The 24188-nt window shown below is 34.6% G+C and overlaps 1 protein-coding gene across 1 annotated transcript; it reads right to left on the reverse strand.

Moving 5' to 3' along the window:
• Positions 1 to 7673: 7673 nt before the first annotated feature.
• LOC140148686 (twinfilin-1-like) lies at positions 7674 to 23910 on the reverse strand. The gene is made up of 9 exons (XM_072170723.1): positions 23745 to 23910; positions 17690 to 17779; positions 17361 to 17419; positions 16251 to 16376; positions 14573 to 14671; positions 11886 to 12116; positions 10687 to 10837; positions 9610 to 9731; positions 7674 to 8816 (listed from the first exon to the last, which is right to left on the reverse strand). Exons 1-9 carry the CDS (start codon positions 23767 to 23769, stop codon positions 8664 to 8666), a joined length of 1056 nt encoding a protein of 351 aa, XP_072026824.1. The 5' UTR covers positions 23770 to 23910; the 3' UTR covers positions 7674 to 8663.
• Positions 23911 to 24188: the final 278 nt, after the last annotated feature.

The following is a 24188-nucleotide window of genomic DNA, read 5'->3' on the forward strand; positions in this document are numbered from 1 at the left end:
CACCAGGCGACGGACTCAAGCAAAAATTAAGTGACTCAACTCAAGTGACTTGACTTGAGCAGAAAATTAGGCCAAATGTGAAATTTTAGTGACTTGTTACAATGCTGTCAGATGTGTTCCTAGGGGTCCTAGATGTGTTCCTAGTGGCTTGCCATGTTAAATCATGTTCTTGTGCAATTATGATTTTCGCTACTTGTAATTCAAATATTTTAGTTTGGAAAACACTGACAAGTAGGCATGTGCTGTTGATACAAAAGCATTTGTTGAATAAATGAATGAATAGATAGATAAATAGACCTTATGCAATACTACATAATCCTCTACAGTTTGTCCACTCTGAAGTACAAAGTGACAACGCCCGCGTATACAGCGCTTAAACAGTGCACAGTGCTGCGTCTCTGCTGAGGTATGCATGCCTTCAAAGTCGGCACAGTGTGTGCGTCCGCGTCGGTACTTTGTACTTCGGAGTAGACTGACGGTACCATATAGACAAGTTTACTTATAACATCATTGCCTGGCTGCATCACAATTCCCATTGTTCCTTGCCTGGCAGTATACACGTGCATCATATTTTGTTCAGGGCCTGTGCTTTTAAAACTCCTGCCACATCACAATAACGGGCTATTGTAGTGGTTGTATGCAGTTTGCTCAAGCACATCGATATACCAATCCCTTGCCTTTCTTGATAAGCATTGAGGTCAACTCATCTGTATAATTGGCTGCGGGAATCCAGGTACTTGAAAAAAATAAGTTATAGACCCTAGATTACTTGTTTGAAAAACGAAAAACTTCCAATTTAGGGTCTATAATTTTTCTGTTTTTCAAATTTTGGTTAAAAAAGAATATTTGTTTTTGCCACGGCAAGATTTTCCATGAGCAAGTCAATGTTTTCCAAAAATCTCGTACATAGGATTTTGAAGTGGTAGATTTGAATTGTGTGCGCTAACCTAATCCCACTGGACGACGCTTTGCGATGTAGAAGAGCACCTTGTCCATACGCTGGTGACGCAACCACATAAATGCACTGATTCAAATGTGCCACTGAGAAATTCGCCATTGAGTTGCTTTCAACTTGAGATGAGAGTGATGAGACAGACTATAGTACGAGTCTCTATCCAGTGGTACCCAAGTAAGTACTAACACCTTCCATATGATATCATTATGTCATCATAAAATTTGGAAATTGTAATTTGGCAGGATAAAAATCAGGAATTTTAAACTTGGTATGATGTTATATCATGTTGCACCAGCCAGGTGGAACTATAAAAACAAGTTTTGATGCATTTTTCAAACAAACTAAGTGTGCATTAATATAATAAACTGAAGTGTGTTGAAACTAAATACCATTGCCAAAGTTCTCGCCTAGTCTTTGTATGTTATTTTATATAAACACAGCACAAGAAATAAGTCCCCCTCTCAACATTTTGTTATACCATTGTAAGGTTTCGCTTTGTACCAATAACTTTGAAATAATTATACGACTGTTTTCTAAGTGTTGTGTGAAATGAGAGGTTTCCATGACTTCAGGGCTGAATGAGCCTAAATTGAAGGCAAAAACTGCCCTTTTCAAAAGTCACTAAGTAGGCCTATGCTTGTCACAAAAGTTGATTCATGACTTGTTACTAATGGTCCCCCTTGGTGTAGAGTTCAGCACTGTGAGTTGTAAGATAGCCAGTTCCATTCCTTGTTCCAATACGCCTTGCAGTTAGCAAGCATAGGCCTACTATGCGACTTTTGGAAAGGGCAGTTTCTTTTGGGTTCATTCAGCCATGAAGTCATGGACATCTTTTATTTTCACACAATGCTTAGTAGACAATCATAATTATTGGTACAAAGTTATACTTTACGATGTTATGACGAAAATTTCAGAGGGGGACTTATTTCTTGTGATGTGTTTATATGCTTAATGTTGGGAAATTCAAAATAATCAAGAGATTAATAGTTGGTGGACCAAAAACAAGGACACACTGGTACAAAATCCTAAATGACACTCAAATACTAATCTTTATAACTGCAATAGTTCATTCTTTATTATTTTCTTACCAAAAGATACACTTTGGTGCATTATTTTAAATCTCTAAATTACAATTTTGAAATAATATGTAATCTCAAATTAAAAATTCATCAAATCTCATTGTCGTATTTTTTACCTAAATGTATATATTAATTCAGGCAACCATAAAAAGAATATTTTATATACAATTCAATACATAGTAATGCATGTACTATTCACTTTTAAACACCAAAACTATTACAGGATTTCTGGCAAATTGTTTCATCTATATTTTGACCTTGTTGCCTAATTGAGAGATTGCAATTAAACCATCACAGCTGGTCTTTGGCCCATCTATCAACATTTTGCAAATTACTCTGCACACACTGATTTCAAAAACATAGGGTTTCTTATATTGACTGCTTGTGAGGAAAATGGTGCATACAATTTCCCCAGGGTGGTCTGGAGATTATAGGCCTACTATTTTCACCAAGATCAAAAGTCAAATGTATTATAGTAGGCCTACAGTCTCCATAGTCACCAAGGGGGAATAGATTGCACCCAGGGATGCAAGATTTCAGGCATTTACCCAAAATTTTATTACTCCTAATTCTGCACTTCCGAGTTATTTTAGGTCAGTTTTGAGGCTTATTGCACAAATTCTCACTCTTTTCCTGCATTTTCCTGCAAATGGCAAATTCAATTCAGGTCACTTACATCTCCAATTGCACAATTTTCTGAAGATAGAGCAGTCAATATTTGTTTTACATAACATATAAAAATATCCTGTTCCATGCATACTAACCATGCTAACAAACTCCGAGCAGGTAATATCTACCCCCGAGTGCAAGCAGTGTCGCATACATCACCAAGGTATCAGATATTAACAATGTGCTAATGCAGGGGATTGAAGAAGTTGCAATATCAAGTGCCCGGCAATGACATCTCTGGGCAAAAGTAATTGCTGCAATATAGTATGGAAATAGTAGGAACATTTTATGTCATGTGATGTAGTATCCACCAAGCGAATAACAGGAATATTTTTATGTGTTATATACAATCAGGCAAATCACAATCTCTGAAGTAGGGAAAAGTCGCATTACCGCACCACTTTGGGTTTATCCTTGGTGTAAAACTAGAACGCACAGAATTAGCCTAGCACACAAGTCTTCTATTGAAGGATTATATAGCTTTATTCTGTAAGCTGCTTAATTCCTCAAGGAAGTCTTTACACTAGTCTAAATCATGAATATCTTACACCAAGGATACACCCAATTTTGTGTGCAAGGGTCATTGCAAAAAATGGGTATAATCAGTGATGGTGATATAGAGAGTCATTTATTTCATGATGGAAACAGTGCACTGCTCCTTAATCAGTCACTAAACTGTCATTTTGATTCATGCTAATAACTAAATTTGTGATACACTGCATACCACCACTCGTCATGATTCTCATTTTACAAACCTGTCATGCCTCTTTCAAAATAAAGACATGATTCTGTCATTCTATTTTAATGCTTAAAAACACCACCATAACAATACGATATGGCTATATAAATCTAACTGGTGGTCAATATAATGGGGTATAATCATTTAAACATAATATATAGATGAAGTAGGGAGTTATTTTGCCAACTAGAACATGTCATACACATGCCTATCATGTGCTTGTATTACTGGGAAGAAATACATGCATTGCAAAGACACAAAGACTATGTATTATCCTTTGAGTGAATAACAGAACTGATGGTGCAGTACTTGTAATCCTCCTTAATGAAAATGCCTTAACATCTCACATGAAAATGCCTTAAAATCTCACATTTTCAAAAAATAGAATGATTGCCAAAAACAACAGCCCAAACATGGCATGGTAATGCCAAAATGATTAAAAGAAAGATGATTATCACAAGGCTAATACATGTATATTAATTTTTCATTTATCCAAAACTGGAGATTGGGTAATTTTAACGTCCTTTTGGATAACCATTCAGAAATTTTAAATTGCATGCATCTTGAGAAGCTGAGTCTCTTTTACCACTTCTACCAAGCAGATGGCAAAGACAACTGCTGCCCTATTTTCTTGCAGCTTTCTTGGTATAAAACAAGGCACATGATATGACTGGGTCAGATAGTATGATGATTATGTCTGTGCAGTTGCCATGACCACAACTGTAAGAACAGGACTTTCAATAATTAAGCAAATGTAGCAAATATATAAATATACCGTAAAAACTCTATAGTTAGCATATGTGCTTACTATCAAGCGCTTTTAAAACATGTAAACATGGAAAGCCCCATCCACGAAAGTGTAAAAGGTTTTGAGCAAATTATCGATACACATAGTTATATACGAACAAGTAAACCGGCAAATGTGTGTCTCAACCCCATTAGCTCAGTTTGTAAAGCGCAAGACTGGTACAATTTCATGTATTCAAAAGTTCTCGATAGTAAGCACTTATGCTAACTATCAAGTTTTTATGGTATTTAAACAACTCCAGAATTTACCAAATAAAATGGGTGCTACAGGTATGCAACAATTATGCTTAGTATTTTTACACTTGTTCTGAAAATGTCACTATGATGCAATTAAAATAAAAACAAACAAAACGAAAATGCTGTGTTCCTTCATTAAGAAAAAGTAATACTGTTCACGAGTCATCATCAAGCATGTATAAACTAATGCTGTTTTGTACCCCTTTTCAAGATTTAGAAACATTCCTTTGGCATGATTATTTGGATATTACATTTGTTTGTGGTAGGAACATAATGTTTATAATCAAACATGCAACTACATATCACAGCAGTACAAAAGTCTGATAAAACTATCAAAGTATATAAGTGAAATACCCCACCACTGGTTGCTTTGGCTGTTTAGAATTTTACAAAATACAAAAATTTTTAATATATATATTTCTTGTTTTGTTCATCTCTGTGCAAGTCACCTAATTGTACATAATGATGGCATACTGCCAAAATCTACTTGAAAAAGATTCTCACATCCAAGAGTTTCAATATATTCTAAGTAAACTCCACATGATACCATTCAAACATAACATTGGATTTGCATTAATCTAAAGACGTAGTGCAACAGAGAATATTAAAAACAAGATCATAATACCAAGTCCAGACAGTTCAACTTTTTAACAGACAGTGAAAACAACAGCTGTTCTCATAGAACTCACTTTTGGGCAAAGGCTTTCATTTTGGTATTCAAAAACATGAATTCACCTGAACCCACTTGGTAATGGGACACACATTGAGCCTGAAAGTTCTTATACTTAGTTCTCTGGGTTAATAGGATGAACAAATTTTAATCTTTCCCTAGAGTAGCCAGTGCACATACGTAAACGTTGAAAAAAACCCAGTGCATCTGACCAGATTCGAACCGGCGACCTTCGTAATACTATGACACTCTAACCAACAGAGCTAAAGAGGTACACTGGAGAAGAGCGGAAGATATAAATCCATAGGTATATGGTCATTTTCACGGTAAAGGGTGTAACTTTGGATTTTTAACATTTTGATCCGTAGTGTTCTAATAAAGCCACAGAATTCCATGATTTTGGCCACATAAGTCATCTAGCTAGCAGCTACCTTGGGTAGCATAATCATCTTTGGGAGTTACTGCGTTCAGTTTTAGCAGGCTTAAATGTACTTAATATTGCCATTTTGAAAAACTATAAAAAACAGTAACATTTTTGTAAAACCCTGTGTTTTCTTCAGTTAGTTCATGGATAATTTTTCTTATCCTGAAAGTACGGTCATATGTTCAGTAAACACTGCCACATTAGATTTAATTGTGAACAGCCCTGTATTTTTGAGAACCGGACTTCGATATTTGTCGTTTCGGAGGCTTCATTTTCCGTTAACAATTGTTAACAAACTTTGTGGGTATAGAGTGTATGCAATAAACCCAAGCGGAACGAGAGTTGCTAAGTAACCGCTACCCAAACCATAAACACATGCATGATCAGACGACAAGTGTTAAATTTCCCCATAGCTTCCCACGTTGTACACATGTCAGTCGAATTTGGCGGTGTTGGTTTGTTTGTCCTCCAAGTTATAGCATTGTTCACTTTGTGTTGAACATTGTCGTGGGCCTCACTGTAATAACTCAAAGATAACTGTGATCATCATTTCAAGAGGTCACTCTCCCGATTAAGCTAAACAACCTATGTGGAGGAATTTTATGCATGAGCAATCACATCAATGACGTAGTAATGAATACCCTCTATAGCTTTGGTTCATAATTCTTGGTTATTTCTTCACTTCTTCTTGATTCATAACAGTTGATATCTTAACTTGAAATGGGTAACAAAAATTAGTCGATTTGCAAGCTTTTAAATTTTTTATAAAATATTGACTTCAAAGAGCCGTTTTTCCATTAACTTTTTTGAAGCCTCCGAAACAAACTGTTCAGCAAGCTTGGGCAAATATAAATAAAAGAGCTCATCCAATCTATTTATCAAAATGTAGCAAAGTAGATCCTCAAGTCACTTGTTTTTAAATCGTGGAGATATATATCACCGTTTGAAAATGGGACCCAATACAAACTTTCCGTTAACAATTGAAGCCTCCGAAACAAATGAAGCCTCCGAAACAACAATAAGATTAATTATCATCTATGCATATCTAAATTGGTGTTTCATACTGATATCTGCATTGTAATTGTTACTTGATATGTGCAGAATGTCATAAATTTAAAAAAAAAATTGATATTATGGTTAATGTTTGAAAAATATATTGATACCCAAAAAGCCTGTTTCGGAGGCTTCACATGCAAAAAACACCATACTTAACAAATGGGTGAAAAAGTTAACATGTTATATATCTACAATATCTGCCGCATAGAATCATTGATTCAATACACACAAGAAAATAACAGCTTAGATGATCCCAACAGTGTTGTTTTCAAAAAAACTACTTCTGCAATGTTTAACCATTGTTAACATGAAGCCTCCGAAACAAAAAAAATGACTTGCTGTGATAATTTAATTTTTGTCACAACTGAAATTCGATACTTAGAAGCAAAGCATGAAAATTGATAATTGTGATATTGTTTACATATTTTTTCATGTCAACTTGCAGTAGTTAGCCAAATATTTTACTTTTATGATCCCCTGTGTTGTTAACTGAAGCCTCCGAAACACAAATCGCTTGAATTGCCAAAAAAAAAAATAACTCCAATTTCTGTGAAACTTGGCTAGGAGGTTCCTTTTATCAAGTAGTATTTGTACATGAAGTTAGACATTCAAATTATTTTAAGAACCCAATTAAAACTTAAAAAACATGTTTAAGGTTGGGAAATTTCCATTGTAAATGACACTTTATGTTAAAAATTTTCAAAACTGCAATTACAAACATAGCAAAACATGGTATAAAATGTATCTTATATCTGTTGACTTACTTTGGAATGGGATTTCACATGTATTCCAGCTTTCATGTCATAATTTTCTGAGCTTATGTAAAATATATTTTTTCTTAGATTTTAACCAAAATGTTATGGAAATGTCAAATTTTTTATTAGAAATCAAAAGGTTTAAGCCTTGGAACATTATTTTACTGGAATTTAAGTTACTTCTATGCATGATTTCAGTAAAAAGAAACATATTTAAGTGGTTTGAAATTTTGACCAAAAAAATCAAAAGTTACACCCTTTACTGTGAAAATGACCATATGTGACTTTGTGTATATGTTATAAATATGCCGTCCTGATGCCTTCCGCTAGAAATGCGACGAACGCCATTTGAACATAATACCAATAGATTGTATATCTTCTGCTCTTCTCCAATGTGCCTCTTTAGCTCAGTTGGTTAGAATGTCGTATTAGTATCATGAAGGTCGCCGGTTCGAATCGATCAGATGCACTGGGATTTTTTTCAACGTTTATGTGCACTGGCTACTCTGGGGAAAGATTAAAATTTGTTCACACCTTGAGCCTAACTGGATTTGGTATTTCTAGTCCCAAATTTATCCTTCAAATGACAGGCGATTCTACCAGATAAAGCTTGGGACTTGTCATCTATTAATTCCCACTATAAGTGAAATTAATTTCATTCATTTATTTGTTTCATGTGTGCAACTTAAATGAAGTGCAACCATGATTTTACTCTACAAGAAAATTGTGAAATTTCAGTGTGACAAAGCAAGTGCAATATTATTATACAGGGTTCCCCGCACCTTGAAGCCTTTAAAATTCAAGGAATTTTCAAGGACTTTCAAGGTCCAAAAGTATAATTTTCAAGGACTTTAATAGCACAACACAAAAAGCTGTGTATTAACTCCCCCAAATTTTGTCAAAATTATAAGGTAAAATTCCAATTTTCAAGGACTTTCCTCAAGGACCTTGTGTAAATTTCCAGGACTTTCAAGCCCTTGAAAATGTGTTTTCAAATTCAAGGACTGCGGGAACCCTGAATATAGAAAGACACTTGTGATATAACATGCATAGAAGTACAGAATCAAGATGGATTAGACACAAGAAATGTTAACTTATTCCTATGTACACCAGCACTGAATATTGAAAATTAGCATCCACTTAAATGATGTAGCATTTTCAAAGGGAATCCTTCACACTTGAAAAATCTGTGTACTTTTCGTACCTTGATTTATCACACTGAAAACAATTCAATGATTCATTCTACTGTGATGATATTAAACAATAATAATTCTAATTGTCTGTGTTCTTGATGATACGTCTTGCACCCGACCGACCACCAGGTCCTTTGGGTCTGTCAAATTTAGGTTTGTGCACACTACGTATAGGATGTACAATATCCATCATCGAATCAGCTGTGATTTTCTCTGTACTGTCAATTTCAACCTGTGGCAAAAAGAGAGATGAGAGTTATGATTTTGTACATGCATAACATGAGTGAACAATTTTAGTAGTGTGTACATCATATCTTCATATCAACACTAGCCCTCAAACACAGCCTTAGTCAAAATTAAAACCTTCAATTATGGTATGGAGAGTAGACGCACTGAGTGGTTGTCATGCATAGTTGTCGAAAAGATAACTATGACAACTGCATTGTGTGCATTAAAACATTGTGCATACATTCCACACCTCAAAGCAAAAATTACAGCAAGCATGGAGTTAATTCAAGGGCATTATGGTATTTTAGTATTTTTGAGCCACAGTTGAGCGCTTGATTAAGACAAGATTATTTTGATCCCATGTTTTCATTAGTATGACATTAATATCTAATCATTTCATTCCTTATTTCATTTCATCCCATTCATTCTTTCATTTTATATTTACCTAATCTATTTATTGACCCTGATACACTGCAATATCATGTATATGTGTACATCCATATCAAAACGATGCACGTGTCGGCTGCTACATGTGTCTCATTTCACATAATAGTTAGGAATAAAAACCAGACTGATCTGGGAATACAGAGAACATTCCTTATACAATTTGACTTGGGGATGATTTGAAGTGACCTACACTTGATATGAGTCTGGTATTTATTTCTAGCTATTATGTGAAATGAGACACATGTAGCAGCCACAAGTGCATCGTTTTGATATGGATGTACACATATTTTATTGGTCCCTCCACGCTAACGTTCTCCCATCATCTATTATTTCTGCTGTTTTATATTTACCTTCTTAACCAGAGGGATGCCAAGATGATCTTCTACAACCGATAGACAAGGTGCTTTACCACTAGAGAACAGCATACGCTCTTTAATGGGACTTGAATAGCCTCCCATAGAGTAGATGAACACTGCATGGTAAAAAGAAGACAAGTGATTCATAATCTGGCTCTTTCAACGAGATAGAATCAAAGAGTACCAACTCCGCCATGTTTGCGTGCTGCTCATGGAGACAACTTAACGTACCTCCAGAATATTTCACTATCAAACTTGTGTCAAAAATGTGCACTAATACTGCATGCGCAAATCTTTGAAACGCTGAAGCTTAAAGATGCAAATTATCATTCGATTTTGGGCTCTTGCCGACAAATGGCAAAGGTACATTATACTCAAATGCAGCAAACCTTTGACGAGAGCGACTTCCGTGATGTTGCAAATTCGGCGCTAACAACGCATACGGCGCACAGTTCATTCATAAATTTCCACTCAGCAACAACATATGGCCTTAGCAGCCAATCAGAGACAAGTGTGTGCAACGCAGTAAATACGTGATGTATCCTTACAATACGCGCTCGTCAAAGGTTTACTGCATTTTAGTATATCTGCCTTCCATGAGCGACAAACTGGGGCTCCATTTCACTCAACTCTACTTAGTTTCATAAGTCTCAAAATTGTTGGTAACTTACGAACCATTACACTTAACTACTTATGAATGGTACCCTTCATAAGTAATAGGGATTTACTACTGGGAAACTTCATAAAGTTATGTCTACTATTGGGTATTCATAACTTTACGAACAGTTACTTGAAGGGTTAAAGTATAGTGAAATGGACCCCAGCCGGATTTGCCATAGTGCAATTTTGAGCCAGTAATCATTGGGTTGTCCGTGTTCCTTCTTTATTCATCTACTATATTGCAGGCTTGCATTCTTCTGTGATATATAAAGTTATTTCGGCCCACAAAAGTGAAGCACTAAAACCAATCAGATAATTCCTGATGTCAACAACCAACTTTTCATTTGATAATTGCATAATTATTAGACCTTGATGACAATTTAATAACAAAAAAAAAGTCTTTTTACTTACCTACATCCTCTTTGTAATCCCCTTCATACTGATGCTTGAAACAAAAGAAATTATACCTAGAAGTGCCCTCTGGTATGTGGCTGCTTAAACTATTCACATCGCATGTATTTGTGTCGGACAACTCTATAGTTTCTTTGACAAGGTCTAAGTTCTGGTGTGAAAAAAAAAATGAATATAAAAGAAATGTAATTGTTGTATCTGCATATTGCAAAATGTGGTCAGATTTTACCCACTGACTTACATCCAGACAACTGTGGACAAATGTTTTACATACCTGCTTGTGGTAGACTTACATTTTTGTGATGCCTGAAAGAATGTTCTCGTTCATGGGGACACTAACCACCAGTCCCAATTCTGTCTGCATGTGCGTAGGGAGTAGCATGTATGGTGCATGATTGCTTTTAAGTTTTGGTTAAGTTTTTAAAAATTGCTCCCACATCCAAAGTAAAAGGCTCATGTCCATGCAAATTGGACACAAGTATCCACGAGGTATTAGGTGAGCTATGTTTTAGGTCAAAACAGGGCTATCAACTTTTTGTAATTACTTGGGTGAGAAATTGTCAAACACTGAGTGGCATACCGGAAAATGAATTAATGTTTGCAGACTACATTGTTTATTTTGACCCATGATTATTTGGTCGATCCTTCATGTAATTATTTCGTGTAAGCTAATCCTAACCCTAACCCTAATCCTAACCTTAATCCTAACCCTAAACTAACCCAAACCCTAATTTCGTGTATAATTACATGAAGGAATAACCGATTATTTTGAGCCAGGGCACTTGATATTAACCTAAAAAGTGGGGGGAGGGCAACAATTTATTTTCACGAATGTGTGAGATTTTGTGCGATTTTACAATCTTGGCATGACATTTTACTACCTTGGTGTGAAAAAGTGCCCCAATGGGTGACAGCTAACAGCCCTGTAAAGATCATTTAGGAAAATTATTCAAAATGCTCCTTTATCCCATAGAATCTGGTGGATTTTGATGTAACTGCAGTGGAGTGATTCCAAGACGAGGATTCTTCAGAAGAATTTGGGGGCAAAGGTCATCTAGGGGTCATTTTTAACATTTTGATTAAGGTTTCTGAACTTGGTGCCATTCCAAAATTTTGAGGCCTTGTTCATGTAACTTGTACACATGGGTCCATGAGTAGTGAGGTATTTAAAAAAAAAATTTCAAATTGTTTCTACTCACTAGCTGTACAAATGTAACACGTCCATCTTTGAGTGACTGTAAGGCATCCATGGCATCCTCAGATAGAGGGAAAGCAACGCCCTGCATTGTCTGATGTTTACTGTCAACATTCACATCTGCTCTGATTTCAGATTCCTTTATTCTTTGTATTTCTAGTTCATCCATTGATAGAGGTACAGGTGCTGCCTTGTGTTCCACGTGAGCCTCGTAGCCATCTAAAGTCAGTTCAGCCTGAGATCAAAATTAATGGACAAATATGTTAGCCTTTACTTACTGCTTTCCAGTTTTATTCCAACAAACAAATTAGGACAGAATTACATTGTATTATCTATTTTTTGTGTAAAATATGCCAAAAGAAAAAAAAGAGGCAACAATTTCCAAAAACATCAATAAAATTTGTTGGCAAAATCAAGCTCCAATTTGAAGAAATCGATTTAGAAGAACAATAATATGGGATATTTTAACATAAAACTGTAAAAACTATACAGTATTGAAAATCAAACTGGACAGTTTTCAATGCAAAAGAATTACTAAATTAATGTTCATTGAACAAATGTCACAGCTACTGCCACAATGTTTACCCTATTTTATGCTATAAGTGAACTGAAAGAGGTCCTTTTAACAGAAGCCAGATGGAAAATTCACAGGAAGTGCTAATTAGAGGAGGGTAATAATTAAGCTGAATATCAATATTCAAATATCTGCCAAATAAGGCATCTGTCAAATAAGGCAAAAATGTTTTGTATACAATGTGTTTCCAGCTAATATTTTTACCAACTTTACAGGCTACAATATGACTATATGCTGATAACCATGTCAAAACTGGACCGTCAGTTTCTGGGGTATATATTTCTCAAGAAAACAATGAAACAACAAAAGAGACACTTTGCTGTTAGTGCCTTAACTGCTTCTTCACCCACATTTGAATATACTGAAAGTTTCTCTGTGACATGGCAAAATACTGAATTATTTGAAAGCAAAAAAAATTAACTAAATAGATCAATAAATATAAACAGATAATAACAAAAATAATGAATTATGATCAAATAATGTAAGGTCTTGTTACAATTGCTACTTGCAATATCAATTCCTAAAGTGCAACATGGACTATAATCTAGTCAGTTTATGCTGAATTTTTCTTATTTTTTTACAAATTAAAGGCTCCATCTGTGTTTCCTCCAAAAGCATTTAACGTATTGATTTATTGAAATAAGGGTGGGCATTGCCAGGGTTTTCAATGTCGCAATATCACGGCAAAAGACTCAAACAAATAGTATAAGCTTTTAATAATGCTGTATAATCTGAAACAACATTTCAATTACATCATGGAAGGAATTAGATTCAGATTCAGATTCAGATTCAGATTATTTTATTTTCACATATAAAATCACATCTTCACATACATAAGTAAATGAGATAAATGTTACATGGATTGCACATTATATAAGTTTTTTAATTAACACAGACACTCTCATTGTCATAACTATTTATAATAGTAATAATAACACAATAATAATAATGGAAAATAAAACAAGTGAAAAGGTAATACATTAAATATAATAGATACTGATATAATAGAAATGACAATGGAGGTTGTAGGAATACTAAATGTAGTAATACCAATCATAGTGCTTAAATTTATTATACAATAATGATTTAATAAAAATCATATGGTATCACTTAAATATTAAGAGATAATAATAATAATAATATCACAAACAATAAATAATAATATCAACAACTGATTTTAAAAATAAAGAGCCTGGTTCCAGACCATGCCAAGTCCACAAACATGTGCCTCTGAATCACTCGTGTGGTACTAATTAGGTACATCACAAGTGCTTCATTATATTTAGAAAGGTGAGCCCTGACTATACAAACTTCGAATATTATTGCCAAATTGGTGACTTTATTTAGCTTTCATTTTGGAGTTGTTGAGTTTATTGTGGGGTAATCGATGAAGAAGTGAGAATTATCGCATCATGATAATTAATGTTTTCTTTTTTTATTTCAGCCTGCCAGTGGTTCAGCCGAAAGCTTTGTGACAAAATAAGACATTTTACATGAATCTGCAATTTATATACTGACAGTATATAAATTAGCTACATGTATTTGAATGGGCTTCAACTTCGTCAAGACTGATGTTTTCTTTCTTTTTTGCCAAATTTGTCATTTCAAATATACCAAATGACAATTTGAATGACTTATCCTTCACTTTTAAGCAATTTATAAACAATTTAAATTTTTTTTACACTTTTGATAGATCACTGAATGGGACTTGAATGTTTATACTAGGATTTGGGTAGGTAACCTTGTCCTTTACATATTACAATGTTATGGACTGGTATGTACCTTGGTGACTTGGACACTTTTATTATCATGGATTGTGTTTTGCAATTATTATTATTTGCAGATGTGTTGTTAACTATACTATGTTGCTTTTGGCGTGGTCACTTGCAAGGTTATGTAAACATGATTTTTGATGATTTTTTTAGATTTTCTGATTTAGTGAATCACTGACAGTACTTGTACTTATTTACAATATTATACTTAAAAATGACAGGAAATAGCATATGACATGAATCATGTTATTAATCTATTGTTATTAAAAGACTGTCATTATGTGATTAAAATCGAATCTGTTTCCATGATGACAGCATTCAAATGGATTACATAAAGTTACTAACCTTGGTTGAGGGATTTACTTCATCTGCAATGAATTGTTTCCCTCCAAATTCTGATTTGCAAGTGGATTTAGTACTGGCATACAACATCTTTGACTTTGGCTGTAATCAAATTAACAAAGGATTAACAAAATATAATATGCACTTAAAAATACATTCTTGTTCAAGCATATTTTGCTTTTAAGATTAAACATACATAAAGTGTTCATTGTTTACACTCAAGCACACATTTTTTTTACAGTACAGTCAAGGTTAATAGAAGTGAATCACAAGTTTTCAATTGTCCGCCAGCGTCAAATTGTACCATTGTATCTGTACCAAACTAAACAGTAAAATTCCTTTAATCCTGATGATTTTAACACCATTTCAAGTTAACAGTGGTAGCGTAAGCCTTATAATGAAATATTTAGTATTCCCAGCATATCCTTGATTCACTTGGGCTTGGAGAAATATGTATGTTTTGACAAAAAACTGATCATTCCTGTAATGACTAATTAAAATGATACCACTGCTTTCTTCTTCTTTACGTATACTGTCCAACACCCCTTCTATTTCAAAGGAGTCAACCGAACAGGATGTGGTGCGCTTGCTGCTTATTTGTTACTTTCTTGCTGATGATGTCTTGAGATATTCTTTAACTGCCTCTTTGAAGTTTTCTTTGTCCGGGATTATGGTTAGGTTGCTAGGTAAATTGTTCCAATCAACTAAAGTTCTTGGTATGAAGCTGAATTTGAAACAGTCCTTGTTTGTAGTAATTGGTATAAAGTAAGATATGATCAAATATGCAACACATTGGACTGGTGCAATATGAGGTTTTGCCATTTTTTTGGTATCCAATTAGAAACTAATGATCCAATTCCATTAGCCTAAGAGGCGAAGTCCTAAAAAAATCTGTGAGTTATGCATGATAATGTGTAATGCTCTTTGGCCACTATGTTGCCATTTTCTTTTGTTACAGCACATTTTTTTGGCAAACAAATGAATCTGCAAGAAATTTTGTGCACACAAACATGTAGTCAGAAGTTTCCAATTAGTATAAAAATCTCAACTATTTTTTAAGAAGTGGGGAAATGAGTCTGTGGATCAAGAAATGCCCCTGTAAGGCACCCCTTTAAAAGAAATACCCTGCACTGCATTCTAAACCTTGTCTAGTATCTACTGTAATATCGCAAGTTTGTAAGGTCTAAGGTGAATGAAAGTAACATACAACTATGTGGAATAATGGGTACATTGATTTCTAGGTGGACTTGTCTGGCAGGCAAGTGAAAATTTTTAAATGATGCAAGTCCTGCCTCTCCAGCTTCCCAGTAACATCATTTGGCAATGAAGGTCACTGGATGTTAGCGGCAAGCCACCACAGCTTAATAGAGACCAAGTTGCAAGAATTTGGTTGTAAGAGGGGGCTATCATTTTCTTCAGCGGGGGGCCCAAATTTACATAAAGTCACGGGGTTGCGACCCCCTATTTTGGCAACAAATATTTTATGACCCCCATCATCGATACACCTTAGACCCCTAAACAGGCTAAAATTGTAATCTTGTGACTCCCTACATTTTAGTCATCAAAAATGTTATGACCCCCCCCCCCTATTTTTCTTTCCAAAATTTATGAACTCCCCCCCTTCCGAAGAAAATGATAGCCCCCTTAAAACTTTCATTCATTCTTAAGTTCTACTACTTACCGGAGAATTGTCAGGTATGTACATTACAAACAACCACTTGGTATTTTGATCATCAGCTTTTCGATCAAACTTGTAGAAAATGTAGCAGGCTTCTTTATCTTGGACCATTGGACAAATTTTACCAAAATGTATAAGATAATTATTAAGGACAAAAACAACAATCTAGGATAAACAGAGGCATACCAACTAGGTGGGGTAGGGCGGAGCAAGTTACCCTTCCTGACTCTTAAATACTGGGCCACAATTTAAAATAGCACATTAAGACTTATCTTTACTTATTTATTTTAAGTTACATATTCATTTCTTTACATTTGATTGCAAGCCTTGTCTTAAGAGTATAGTGCTCAGCACATATACATATGTGACCCGGCAGCACAAACGAGCCGTAAATTCCCTAAATTGTATTCTGAGTTATGGTGTAAAATGTGTACGAAGGTCGTATTCATCGGTCACTTAAGCTGGCGCGACATCTGTCTTATTTTGATAGTCACAACACCAATCAATAATCCTATTATTGAAGTGGATAATAAGCTTCTACCTTAGATGGCTATAGAACTTTTAATAGCTTTGGTCTTTGTTTGCTTTTGCTAAATCCTTTTCAAGTGGTGGGTTATTTGTATAGGTATGCATAACCAACAATTAACAATGAGAGAACCTTCTTAAACCTCGTTGACTAGGGGATGATTTGAAATGACCGCCAATTATGACTGTTTGATATTTATTGCCAGCAATGTGGAAAAAGAGACACACATAGAAACGAAAAAAGCTATAATTTTGTTGAAGGAGCAAAGTTTAACTAACCATAACTCCGCTTCTGGATATCGTTTGAAGTCAAATGATATACCATTTTTAAGTTTATTATGTTTATTTTTTAAACACAAAATAAAACAAAATTGACCGGGGGAGGAATTTACGGCTCATTCGCCGTGGACGGTCACATATGTGTCAATGTCACCCCGCAATTTCAAACCATAGGGTTTCGTTCTCAACAAGGTGATCTTAGATGGTCTGCATGACCTGCTCCAAGCAAACAAAGCAATTGAGGTAGTAGGGAGACAGAAAGAAACTTAATCTCTAAATTTGTGCAAGATGCACCATACAATAAAGGATATCATTCTCCCATGTTCCGTTAACATCATCCCTACCACTCTCCACTAACTGTTCTGGATCTGAAAAGAAGAGAGAATAAATTTGAGCTTAAATGCAATGAAAAGTATGTTTTCTGCACATCTCTAAAATAAGCAAAGAAAAAGGCTGGAGAACTGGTAGACCGGTATTGGTGTAATAAGCATGCACCATGCACCTGACAATGGTGCAATATATTTGTACAGCAGAATTAAACAATCAATTCCATAATTTTACACTGAACATACTTTCATTGAGTTGAGTCCAATCAGTAATTCTTCAATTAATCAGCCGGTCAATCAAATAGCGCTTACCTGAAGTTGTGTCAATTGTGACCTTGATAACTCTTACACTTGATTGCTCATTTTTGGCATCAGCAAACAATGCTAGTAAGTCCTGAGAAGCTGCAAAAATCAAAGAGATAAATGGTACATTGTTTATATTCAACTTTTGGCTTTCCACGGTGATGCCATAGCGCCATGCAAGGCACCTTACACATACCTGCTCAAATTGGGCTATTTTCATAAAGTGTAACACTCCTCAAAACATGTCAATACACCATGCCAAATAAGAACATTGTACATATCTAGGTGTTGCAATTTTGCATAGTTTCTAAAATGTTGATTGCCCTTTTCCAGTATCTTAAATGTATGGCCACTATTACATGTATATATCGTAATATCAATCAGCTGTGAACGTAATTTTATACCATATAGGCCTACTTTTTTTATACTTTGGTGAACAGGCTTTGAAATTCATTTTTCAAGGGCACTGATTTTCAAGGCCAGTGCGCAAAGTGCTCAAATGCCAATATATATATCAAAGAATGCTTTGAAATTGAAGGGCACCAAGGCGAAGTTTACAGGCACCAAGGCCAAGTTTACAGGCACTAGAGGCAAATGGTCCTCTACTCACCTTTGATGTGAGAAGTTGTGGCAATTAACCCTAACCTGTTTCATTCAAAGGGTCACCATGGCAACAAAATTATTTGGATTATTGAAACAAATAAGGTGCGGTACCAGAATGTGCAGAACAAAATTTTGACTTCCTTTTACTAAACATATTTTTACTTTAGATGTGGCTTTAAAAAGGTTTTTTTTGGCCATGCGTTTTGAGTTGGGCCAGTAAATAGGTGGAGATGTTACATGCGCGCGACATTTTAGGGTTCATCTTTTTAATTTTCTCAGTTAATATGCATCCTATGTAGTTAAATTTGGTGTCAAATTAAAGCTTGTGATGAGACCAATACAGTAAACCTTAAAAAAGATTTTAAAAGTTATTAACATTTGAATAATTTGCATCTAATTAGCATAATATGCGGGGTGGAGGAGGATCAGGAGGAGGAGGATCAGGAGGAGCAAATTTAATAAAAGTGACCCCAGGGATCATATGATGCAAGAGGTCCATTTCTTTTTTACACATTTTTACAATTCACTTTAAACTGCATGCTATAACACCATACAATCATATTCCAGGTATTTTAATTTGCTTTGAGAAGCAATTTTGCATATTTTATTTTCCGTTCTGGTTACACATTGAAGTCAATGGGAAAATATGCCTTGAAAGAGGCTGGCGCAAAATCATTATAATTTTATTGAACCCTATGATGTTTATATGTATTTAAAGCTCTGACTGAGAGGAATTCAAATATGGAACTTTTAAATATGTGGGGTGAAGCTAACTTTTTTTTAAATTTGTCAAATTTTACATTTTTTTCCTAAAATATTTGGTATTTTCAGTTTCATAACTCCTTAGTGTTACACCCTGTGTCATTTTAAAGTGCATTTTTGGTTTCCTTGGTTCATTTGCAGCCAGAAAATGTTTACTTTTATATATGTTGGGTATAATATGTGAAAGATATTCATATCTAAACGAAAAAAACATGCAATTTTCATCTGGCGAAAACATGTAACGCATTACCGGCCCAACTTAAAACGCATGGCCTTTTAGGTGTGACATGTTGACACTAGCATTGAGCAATGTGATTCAGCAATGGACCATACAATATACATTTATATACATGATAACAGTTCTAACAATAAAATTGTGGGAGTATCATATGACTCATCTTCATAAGAAGCAGAAATAGCACAAGGTTGCATGGGATACAAAATGTAGGCCCTATACATTAATTACTTACATGTATGAGCCAAATTATTGGTGTGTTTCTGCCTTTACAGTCAGCTGACCGTTTTCTTCTCACTGTCTTACTGAACTATACAATAGGAATGCATGTACAATGTATGTTCCTTCACATAATTCAAACTCAAATTATATATATTGTGTGTTTGAATTACGTGAAGGAACATACATTGTATTTGTACATGCATTCCTATGCTTTATGGGATCATTTATTGTTGCGGCACCACGCTTTATAGAATGAACTTTGAGTAATTGCGGGAGTAATTGTGTATTAATTGTGCATAAGGTCGAATTTTGTTCAAAAAACGGAAGTAAGGTAATGATTGACAGCTGTTTGTGGTTACATACAGCCAATATGGAGGGCTGAAAAACATGAACAAAAATCATCAAATTATATGCTAATTTCTGAAAATAAAAATGTATACATTGGACAGGTTTTCTGAAAGGCCACTATAAAAAAAAACGGACCGCTCATGACTTGAGTCACCCAATTATTGCCAATGGTGCCGAATTTGGCGAGAGCCATGTATTTATATGCAAGAATGAATGAATCAATGAATGTGTAAATTGATTTTCAGTGATAATATTCATTACCATATATAATATATATAATAATTACTACCGTACATGTTATGACGTACTTCTAGAGACAAAGAATAAATAAATAATATTTAATAATTGTTGGAAACAGTTGGTGGTGCTTTTCAGATTTCTAGCGCGTAAATTAAGATTGTGCAAGATTGTACATAGAGTCGCACATCATCACATGCAACTACTACGTGACTTAATTTGCATAACTACTAACTGGAATGATAAAACAATCAACTTGCATACAATAAGTTACATTTAAAACAAATGTATTGTGGGACAAGACAGGGATGTATTGTGGGATATTGTACAGTTTTCTGCATCAGCATTCACACATGCCCTGAATCTCAAGAACCGAATGAGATATCGACTTCATTTAAAAAGCATTTTTGTCCTTTTGATGTGTGCTCTCAAATAAACTACTAGTCCCCCTGAACCATTTCAATTTTTAATGTAGTGTACAAAGTACGGTACCGGTAGGTATAAGGCGAATTCAAATTTGTCATCAAACCACATCAATTTATATCAAATTAAAACCCTTGAGTAAAGAAAGCCAAAACTGAAAACCATTTTGTTATAGCGCTTTCCGTAGCAAAGTTAAATCTTGTCAAAGATTGACTTTTGTCAAAAATGTTCAGCCAACATTTATTGCATCAACTGCAAAACAAAACAGAATATAGTCTCATGATAGAGCAGCTTTTCTATGGAACTGCTATATATAAAATTCCATTGCCTTCTGTATCTACATAGATCTAGAGATAGACAGTGCTGTACTACATGTATTACGCTCACTTTCCTACATGTATTCGGCGAGGATGACAATTTTGACCTCCTCATTTGTTTACAATCAGAGAGGTAGACAAAAGGCCTGTCAAAACTGTTCCGCTTGTCCAAACACTCAAGTATCAGAAGGATGGTCCACAATAGAGTGATTCACGCATCATGAATAGGGGATGAAAAAAACTGTGAAGTAAATAAATTTCTGTATTTATTTATATAGCGCCTTACCATTGGAAATCGATGTTGTGTCATATTTTCCCCGTTTTTAATTGTGAAGAGTTACTCATTCTTTCATTTCTCTTGACAATTTTTCATTTCCCCGCCCTATTCCTTTTAAAGGAATTCTTATTTAAGCATGTTAAGGGTCTAGAATAGAGATTTGATTACTTATGTTCACCCAGACATGTTACACACAGCACATTATGGGTTAAAAGTGGGGGGGCAGGCCCCCCTGGTCAAAAAAGTGGAGGGGCCACTGGCCCCTGCCTCCCGGTTCCGCTGCCCTTGCTTGTAGACCTAATTATTTTTTGTATTTGATTATGTCCCTCATAAAGTTATATTATAAGGCCGTATAAAATTAATATTTTGGTTCTCGTCCAGAGGATTTTCATGAATTGATGAGGGAGGGAGGTGTTTTTTTTTTTTTTTTTTTCCAGTGTAAAATCAGCATTGTCTGTAGTTTTCGGTCTTTTCCAACAGTGCTCGAGGAAGCGATGAGGCACTTTTTTTTTTTTTTTTTTCAAATGTGAGATTCTGAGGATAAACCCCTAGAGTACCAGAAAAAGACTTGGAAGTGGTCCTTGTTCTCTAATAAACTTATTTATATGTATGAAAAATTCATAAATCATTCCAAAGTCTAAAATAATTGAAAAATCTAAAAAAATCAAAAAAATCTGACAAATCCCAGAAATTGAGGATGGAGGGGACGAGAACCATAACATTAATTATATACGGCCTAATGGTACACGTGGCAAAATCTATGAGTTTTATTCCATAAACAAAATGCAACCTATGCTATTTTTTTTATATCACTAGTTGGATTGCATTGAAATATTTTATAATGTCATAGGCCTATTCATAAAATATATCAAACTGGCAACCCAATTCAGAGGTCAGCGAATTGGGTTGCCAGTCTGCTGATGAAAGTCGAAGTGTCAACTGAAAATTCCAGGTACGCAAATTTTTGTGTTGAGATCAAAGGTTTAAACCACTAAATTATGTTTACTACCAACACAGATGAACTTTCATTCTAATATAAAATATATAGTTTAGGCCTACTAGTATAAATGTGGTTTTATAATAGGCCGCTATTATAGGCCTATTCATGTTATCTCACTATTTTCTATGATACACTTATGAACTAAACTGAACTCAGTCTGAAACTAGTATAATTACTCGATCGAATAAAACATTTTACTGTCGTAATTGCGCAACTTCTGCCCTGGTAAAGCAAAAGATTCAGAAATTTCAGAAAATGGTGTGACAATTGTCCACAAGGCTAATATATAAATTAATTATAATAAATAAATAGATATGTAGAGAAAATAACATGCACTTGCACAAATTTAAACAATAAATAGGCCTAAATAAATAAATAATAAATAAATTGTATATAAATAGGCCTAAATAAATAAATAAATAAATAAAGTCTAAAATGAATAAATTAATATAAATGAATTATAATGAAAAAAATAAATAAATAAATAAACAAGGTTAAATATACTAAAACAAATAAACAAATGGATTAATAATAAAAATAAATAAAGAGAGAGAGAAGAAAATAACATTTTAATACATGTAATATTAAAGCACATGCAAGGCACAGAACCCGGGCACATAACAATAGCATCAAATGCACATCAATACGGATAAGTACCAGCATAACGGCAGCATTTAATGGTATTGGTATATCACGCGCTCAACATGATCAATAGTAATTGTTAGATCTAGAGGTCACCACGATCGATTGATCAGTGCACTTGATATTGGGTAATCTGCTCTAGGAGTTTGACGGTCAATATTATCTTGGATTATAACAAGAGGATGTACGCTACCTTTACCGCCTTGTCAACTTAATATTTTGTTCTGGGACTGATTATTCGGACTAAGAGACAGATAAACATGCAATGATGCATGCCTGGAGTGTGTGCTTTCAGTGATCCATAACAATAGATAGACATGCAATGATGCACGTCTATCTACATTTGTATCTCGGCAGGGTTGATGAACACATCACGCCAACTTCCAGCATCCAGCAGCAATAAAAATCCCAGATCTTTGCAATCAAAAACACAGAATTACAACTTCGGATATACTACAAGCACAAGATACAATCATGACAATGGCATGCATGAATGACAATCAATTCAATGTCATTCATTGTACTGTTAACTGCTGTCATGGCTGTACTGTCATGACTGTACATAAGGCCAAGTAAAAAATAAAACATGTTTCACGTCCGGGTTTTCGAAAAAAAGGAGGAGGAGGGGCTTTTTATTTTCTATTTTTATCATGAAATTGGTGTAAATACCCATACTTAGAGCTGTTTTAGCGTATACAATAATGCCTGGAAAAGAAGGAGGCCCTTTTTATTTCTTGTTCTGAGAGTTACACCCCCTCCAATGATCACAAAACCTTCCTAAAATGTTTCTTGTATCTTAACAAGGCTATAGAAAGCATTCCAACTTCCAAGACATATTTTGTGAAAGGTTATAACTGAATTTCAAAAATAAAAATATATTTGAGGAAACCTCAAAAAAGGAAGCGGGAGGGGACGTGAAACATGTTTATTTTTTTATTTTGCCTAATGTCTGAATGCTTTTGACTTTTCCCACATGAATATGCTTAACTTAAGCTTACCTCTAATTCCAGTTTGATGAGACATGGTTTAGCAACACTCCTCACAAATATTCCACAAATATTAACAATCTATACAGTAAGCTTATAATATTTACTTCCACTATCTTTTATACCGGTACACTGTTGAACTTGGTGCAGCGGAGGGCGGAATCCAAAATGCGGAAGTGCAAAATCATGTACTAGTATTTCTAGTACATAGCTAAAACAGATTTCTCAAATCGTGATTTAGACTTTGTTTTGCCGCATACAAATCGACAGAAAAGTATTTTACTAAAACGTTTTTTATATCTATTCACCATCAATTTATATTTTTATTCATACGGATGAATTTAATGTTTGAATTCAGTGTGATTTATTAGGAACTTATTTTTCATTTCCAATTATCAGCAATAAAAGTTCGATAACCTTTGCAAGCGCTTCCGTATGTGGCACCTCTAAAAGTGT

Source organism: Amphiura filiformis, chromosome 3 (genome assembly GCF_039555335.1).
Source record: "Amphiura filiformis chromosome 3, Afil_fr2py, whole genome shotgun sequence".
Taxonomy (NCBI): domain Eukaryota; kingdom Metazoa; phylum Echinodermata; class Ophiuroidea; order Amphilepidida; family Amphiuridae; genus Amphiura; species Amphiura filiformis.